Source organism: Moschus berezovskii, chromosome 6 (assembly GCF_049115385.1).
Source record: "Moschus berezovskii isolate FMDL1 chromosome 6, NW_MosBer_1.0, whole genome shotgun sequence".
Taxonomy (NCBI): domain Eukaryota; kingdom Metazoa; phylum Chordata; class Mammalia; order Artiodactyla; family Moschidae; genus Moschus; species Moschus berezovskii.
Window position 1 is genome coordinate 63,775,424 of NC_142465.1, and position 4,132 is coordinate 63,779,555.

Sequence of the window (4,132 nt, forward strand, 5' to 3'; positions counted from 1 at the left end):
GTGAGAGTATGCAGCCTTGAGGCACTCCTTCCCCGATTTAGAACTCTTCTTTTGTTCCATGTACAGTTCTAACTGTTGCTTCTTGACCTGCATACAAAGTTCTCAGAAAGCAGGTCAGGTGGTCTGTTATTCCCATCTCTTTCAGAATCTTCCACAGTTTGTTGTGATCCACATGGACTGTGGCTACCATCCATGGGGTTGTAAAAAGTCAGACACGACTGAGCAACTGACACACACACACACAACACGCAGGGTGATAATATACAGCCTTGAAGTACTCCTTTCCCAAATTTGAAATAGTCCATTGTTCCGTGTCCAATATAACTGCTGCTTCTTGTTCTGCATACAGGTTTCTGAGGAGGCAGGTTAGATTGTGTGGTATTCCCATCTCTTTAAGCATTTCCCACAGTTTTACTATGTTCACTAGTCATTTAACCTAGAGAAAGTCGCCTAAATAAAGTGGGCCTCAGTGATGCAAAATATAAAATGTGGAACTAGGCATACGTACACTCCATATCTTTCAAACTCTATTTAGATTATCTGCAAACTATACTGATTTTTATAATACTGAGGAAAGGAGGAGAAACAATTAAAATATTTCTCTACTTTTTACAAAGGAAGCTAAATATTTTAAAGAATATCTTGAACCAATTAAAAATTATTATTAAAAAAAGCCCTATTTAAGTGTTATCATAAGACTTTTATTTTATCCATAGTCTATGATAATGTATTTTTGAAGAAGAAATAATGATTTTGAACTTCAGATAATATTCCTTACTAGAATGAAAAGTTGAATGTAAATTGGAGAGAGTTCTGTAGGTGAACATGTTTTTAAATTTCATTCATTATCACCATGAAGGATCCTTTAAAAGCTTTGTATTCTATCCTCAAATGTATTTTGATCTTTTATTTCTTATAGGAAACACATCCACTTTCTGTCTGAATAGGGGGAAAGGATCAGAAATGAAAAACCACACAAGACCCACGGAATTCATTCTTCTGGGGCTATCAGATGATCCAGAGCTTCAGATTGTGATTTTTCTCTTTTTAATCATCACATATATATTAAGTGTCACTGGAAATTTGACCATCATCATTCTCACCTTGGTGGACTCTCATCTACAGACACCTATGTATTTTTTCCTCAGGAACTTCTCTATATTAGAAATTTCCTTTACAACTGTCTGTATTCCTAGATTTCTGGGCACAATTATCACCAGGGACAAAACGATTTCATACAATGATTGTATAGCTCAGATGTTTTTCTTCATCTTCTTGGGTATCACTGAATTTTATCTTCTAACTGCCATGTCCTATGATCGCTATGTAGCTATCTGCAAGCCCCTGCATTACACAACCATCATGAACAACAGAGTCTGTGTACTGCTTGTCTGTTGTGCTTGGCTGGCAGGGTTCTTAAACATCTTCCCACCTGTTATTCTTTTTCTCCAGTTAGATTACTGTGGTTCTAATATCATTGATCACTTTGCTTGTGACTATTTCCCCCTCTTGCAACTATCCTGCTCAGACACGTGGCTCCTTGAAGTGATTGGTTTTTACTCTGCAATAGAGATTCTGCTTTTTACTTTGGCATTAATAATTCTATCCTACATGTTCATCATCAAGACAATTCTGAGACTGCCTTCTGCCAGTCAGAGAAAAAAGGCATTTTCTACATGTTCCTCTCACATGATTGTCATTTCCATCTCTTATGGAAGCTGTATATTCATGTATGCCAACCCATCAGCAAAGGAAAAGGCATCCTTGAATAAAGGAGCATCTATTCTGAATGCTTCTGTTCCTCGTATGATGAATCCATTTATATATTCACTGAGGAACCAGCAAGTGAAACAAGCCTTCAAGGATACCATCCAAAAGGTTATCTTTTTCTCCAGTAAATGCAAGTGATTGTATCATTGAAAAAGTAAAGTTCTTGTCAATGTTTTCTATTACTCATAATCTGCCAAAACTCTTTCAGTACAGTAGTATGAGTCCTTTTCATCTGTTCCCATGTTAAAAAATTCCCCACAATGAACCTAATTAACTGGATAAAGTTGAAAATTGCTTCAGAATTTTCTATAAATTTTTTATTCAAATTTATTTGGATGAAGTGAAGAACACAGGTTGCTATAGGCCATTTAGTTTGATGAAAAGAATGCCAGAATTGATGTGGATTTCTGAAATTTCCATTTTACCAGGTAATAGAAATGACATTATTAGGAAATATTTATTCTATTTGGAATTTTCACGAATTCCAACAATGACAATCTCTAGAGGATTGGAAATAAAATATAAATATCTACTTAAATATTTTTAAAATTTAGAAACTAAAGTATATTTGAACTCTTTATACCATTATAATACTTTTATAATAATGAGGAGAGAGAAAAGAGGAGGGTAGAAATAATATTTTTCAACAATTACTATATTCTAGGCCTATTCTAATTTTCTTCATATTGGCTCATTGAATCTTGTGAACAACTTTATTTCATTTTCAGTCACTCATTTGTATCCAACTCTTTGTGCTCTCATGGACTGCAGTGCAGGAGGCTCCCCTGTCCTTATGTAGCTCCCTGAGTTTTCTCAAACTCATATCCATGATCTAGTGATTTCATCCAACCATCTTGTCCTCTTTGCCCCCTTCCCTTACTGCCCACAATTTTTTCCAGCATCAGGGTCTTTTCCAGTGAGTGTGCTTTTCATATCAGGTGGCCAAAATACTGGAGCTTCAGCTTCAGCATCCGTCCTTCCAATGAATATTCAGAGTTGATTTCCTGTAGGATTGACTGGTTTGATCTCTCAGTCCAAAGGACTCTCTAGAGTATTCTCTAGCAGCATAGTCTAAAAGCATCAATTCTTCTGTGCTCAGCTTTCTTATTGTCCAACTTTCACATCCCTACACAACTACTGAAAAAACCATAGCTTTGACTATATGGCTCATTGTTGGCAAAGTGGTGTTTCTGGTTTTTAATACACTGTCTAGGTTCATCATAGCTTTTCTTAAACAACTTTCTGAGGTAACTGTTATTGATTTTCTCTTGATGAAAATTTTACCATATCTTTTCCTCTGGAAATGTTTTATATGGTTGTTCTTATTCCACAGCCATGATGAAAAGGTAAAATTGGAGTTAATTTTAATTGGCAATAGAGAAGAAAAATACAGAAAAGAGATCCAGATTGGAAAAGAAGAAGTAAAACTTTCACTGGAGACTGAATGATACTATACAAAGAAAATCCTAAAAATACTATCAGAAAATGACTAGATTAATCAGTTAATTTAGTAAGGTTGCAGGATACAAAATCAATACACAGAAATCCATTGAATTCCAATACATTAGTAACAAAAACCTGAAAGAGAAAATAAAGAATCAACTCCACTCACCAAGGCAACAATAACAATAAAATATCTAGGAATAAATGCACAAAAGAGCTGTATAAAGAAAACTATAAGACATCGATGAAAGAAGTCAAAGATGATATAAACAGAGGAGAGACATAACAATTCTTGAATTGGAAGAATCAATGTAACAAAATAGAAAGCCCAGAGATAAGGTGGTTTATCTTTGACAAAGTAGGCAAGAATATGCAACAGAGGAAAGACAGCCTCTTCAATAAGTGGTGCAGGGAAAACTGGACAGCTATGTGTAAAGAATAAAATTAGAACACTTTCTAACACCATTCATAAAGATAAACTCAAAACGGATTAAAGACCTCCACCTCCTTATGTTTTGGAAATCAAAACAAGTGGGACCTAATTAAATCTTTTGCATACCAAAGGAAATCATAAACAAGATGACAAGACAACCCTCAGAATGGGAGAAAATATTTGCAAATGAAGCAACTGACAAAGGATTAATCTCTAAAATACACAAGCAACTCATGTAGTTCAATAACAAAATAACAAGTCATTGACACAATAGGCAGAAGACCTAAATAGATGGCTATTTCTCCAAAGAAGAGATAAAGATGGCTAATAAACACATGAAAAAGTACTCAACTTCACTTATCAAAACTATAATGAGGTAAAACCTCACATCAGTCAAGATGGCCATCATCAAACAAATGTTGGAGAGGATGTGAAGTAATGGGAATCCTCTTGCACAGTTGGTGGGAATGTGAATTTATAGAGCCA

At 35.0% G+C, this 4,132-nt stretch overlaps 1 protein-coding gene across 1 annotated transcript; it reads left to right on the forward strand.

Moving 5' to 3' along the window:
* Nucleotides 1-963: 963 nt before the first annotated feature.
* Nucleotides 964-1,908, forward strand: LOC129536312 (olfactory receptor 6C3-like). Its single transcript, XM_055395145.2, has one exon. It carries the CDS (start codon nucleotides 964-966, stop codon nucleotides 1,906-1,908), a length of 945 nt encoding a protein of 314 aa, XP_055251120.2.
* The last annotated feature ends 2,224 nt before the right edge of the window (nucleotides 1,909-4,132 follow it).